General features: G+C 40.2%; 1 protein-coding gene across 1 annotated transcript; it reads left to right on the top strand.

Moving 5' to 3' along the window:
• Positions 1-1232: 1232 nt before the first annotated feature.
• Positions 1233-2219, top strand: LOC123388655 (olfactory receptor 13A1-like). Its single transcript, XM_045068495.1, has one exon. The coding sequence runs from the start codon at positions 1233-1235 to the stop codon at positions 2217-2219; it is 987 nt and encodes a 328-aa protein (XP_044924430.1).
• Positions 2220-2546: the final 327 nt, after the last annotated feature.

The raw sequence follows: 2546 nt of genomic DNA, 5'->3' as shown, positions 1-2546 counted from the left end.
TGTGCTGAGAATAGAAATCACTCTGCTTTTATTGTTACTGGACTGTTCCTTACTATTATTTCAACATGCATATCTGGAGAACAAGAAGCGATGCTCAGAAATGAATGAGAGAAATGCCTCAGTCTTAGATGATCATACCGTGAAGTGATGTGCAATGGGTTCTAGGATAGAAGTCAGTACAGAATCCTGAGGGGTCACAAAGGAGAGAGCTTTATCTTTATCTCTAGGGAAGGGATGTTAGAAAAGGTTGGAGATGATGACCTGGTTCATGAGGAAGAGAAAATTTCTGGCTGAGGGAGCTGCAAGAATAAAGCCACAAAATCTGGCCAAACTCGGGGGTCCTGGGTGTGCTGGAGCTTGGGCTTTGAGGAGTGAGATGAGAGGGAAGAAAATGTCTGGAGAGGAGGTGGATCGAAGATACCAGCTGGGGGCATTTCTTCTGTCAGACCTGACTTTTAGAAAGGTTATAAAATGGAAAAATCAGAAAATACAGAGAAGCAAAGGCAAAGAAATTAAATCAAGTATAGAATAATTTATCCCCACTATTCAAATTCTGTACTGTCAATCACCTGTTGTTTTTTTCTCCAGTTGTATATACAAACATAAGTTTTTTTTCTTAAACTCAAAATGAGATCCCTTTGTATACACTACTTTTGAATTTTCTTCATTCTATTTTTATAACACCAGTAAAACCCCTCTACCTTCGTTTTGATAGGTATAGAGCATTACGCTATATTAATACATTATAATATACTGACCTTTAAAAGTATAGTTGCTTTTCCATTTTCAGTATTGTAAATAATGCTGTGATGACACCTTGAAGATGCTCTTAATTATTTCCTTAGGCTAAATTCCTAAAAGTGGAGATTCTGGCTCATATTGAATATGAATTTTAAAAGGCCTGCCTCTTGGCACCCATGCTATTGTTCATCAAAACCAGTTTTTTCAAACTTTGCCAAATCATGGTTCATAAAGTTTGGGTTGTTGATTTAACTTGCATTTTTTTTTTGAGGTTGAATGATGCTTTATGAGTTTAATTGGCCACTTATACTTACTTTTTATGTGCTAAATGTTCATGCCCTTTGCCTAATGTCCTATTGGCATGTTTATCTTCCTTAATAAATCCAAGTACATCAGTATAATATTGCTCATGGCATGATGTCAATTTTGAATGAAGCAATAGCAGCTTAGTTTAGAATACCTCTCATTTCTCTCTCTAGCCTGGAAATCACATGAAGCTGTGGGTAGAGATTCACCTGATAGTCCTGGAAATCCCTCTCAGCCTAAGGACCATGAGTAACCAGACGCTCGTAACAGAATTTATCCTGCAGGGATTTTCAGAACAGCCAGAATATCATGTGCTCTTATTCAGCTGTTTCCTCTCCCTCTACTCTATGGCTCTCATAGGTAATATCCTCATCATTTTGGCCATCACCTTTAACCCTGGGCTTCATATCCCCATGTATTTTTTTCTGTGCAACTTGGCTACTATGGATATTATCTGCACCTCTTCCATCATGCCCAAAGCCCTGGAGGGTCTGCTGTCAAAGGACAGCTCCATCTCTTATGGGGGCTGCATGGCCCAGCTCTATTTCCTCATATGGTCTGCATCCTCTGAGCTGCTGCTCCTCACAGTCATGGCCTATGACCGGTACACAGCCATCTGCCATCCTCTGCATTACAGCACCACAATGAGCAAGGCATTCTGCTGCAAGCTGGCTACAAGTGTATGGGTGCTCTGTGCCTTCAATGCGGCCATCCACACAGGGCTGATGCTACGGTTAAATTTCTGTGGCCCTAATGTCATTACCCATTTTTTCTGTGAGGCCCCTCCTCTGCTGCTTCTCTCCTGTAGCTCCACCTATGTGAACAGCATCATGATTGTCCTGGCTGATGCGTTTTATGGCATATTGAACTTCCTGATGACCATCGTGTCATATGGCTTTATCATCTCTAGCATCCTCAAGATGCAGACTGCAGAGGGGAAGAAGAAAGCCTTTTCCACCTGCTCCTCCCACCTTATTGTGGTGTGCATGTATTATACTGCTGTTTTCTATGCCTACATAAGCCCAGTCTCCAGCTATAGTGCAGAGAAGAGCAAGTTGGCTGGTGTACTGTATACTATGGTGAGCCCTACACTCAACCCCCTCATCTATACTTTAAGAAACAAGGAGGTCAAGGCAGCCCTCAGGAAGCTTTTCGCCTTCTCCAGAAGTTAATTTCTGTCTTTTGAAGCTTTTGTTGGAGACTACATGTTGAAGTACAGTGGTTTCAGAGACTGTCCAATGAATAAGGTTTTGGAAACTACCACCAATGACTCAGTGTGTTTACTAATAGATTCTCTAATGACTTGAAGAGCCATTATTGTTATTCATCTTGCTTTCTTGTAATCTTGTAATTTTTATATTTTCTACATTTTGTAATGATTAAAAAAACATTTAAATGAGCATTGAGTGATTAAAAACACATTACTCATTTGATAAAACAATGCTCATTTGATTACATCTTTAGAAAATTCAGTTTAAGGGGTGCCTGGGTGGCTGTTG

The sequence above is a fragment of the Mustela putorius genome, unplaced genomic scaffold, assembly GCF_011764305.1.
Source record: "Mustela putorius furo isolate JIRA1106 unplaced genomic scaffold, ASM1176430v1.1 tig00003909_pilon_pilon_pilon, whole genome shotgun sequence".
NCBI lineage: Eukaryota > Metazoa > Chordata > Mammalia > Carnivora > Mustelidae > Mustela > Mustela putorius.
Note: the sequence above shows the minus strand (reverse complement) of the source record. Positions and strands in the feature narration are given on the sequence as shown.

What these genes read in the sequence shown, in the direction of transcription:
- LOC123388655 (XM_045068495.1), top strand. Translation starts at nt 1,233, where the DNA reads ATGAAGCTGTGGGTAGAGATTCACCTGATAGTCCTGGAAATCCCTCTC.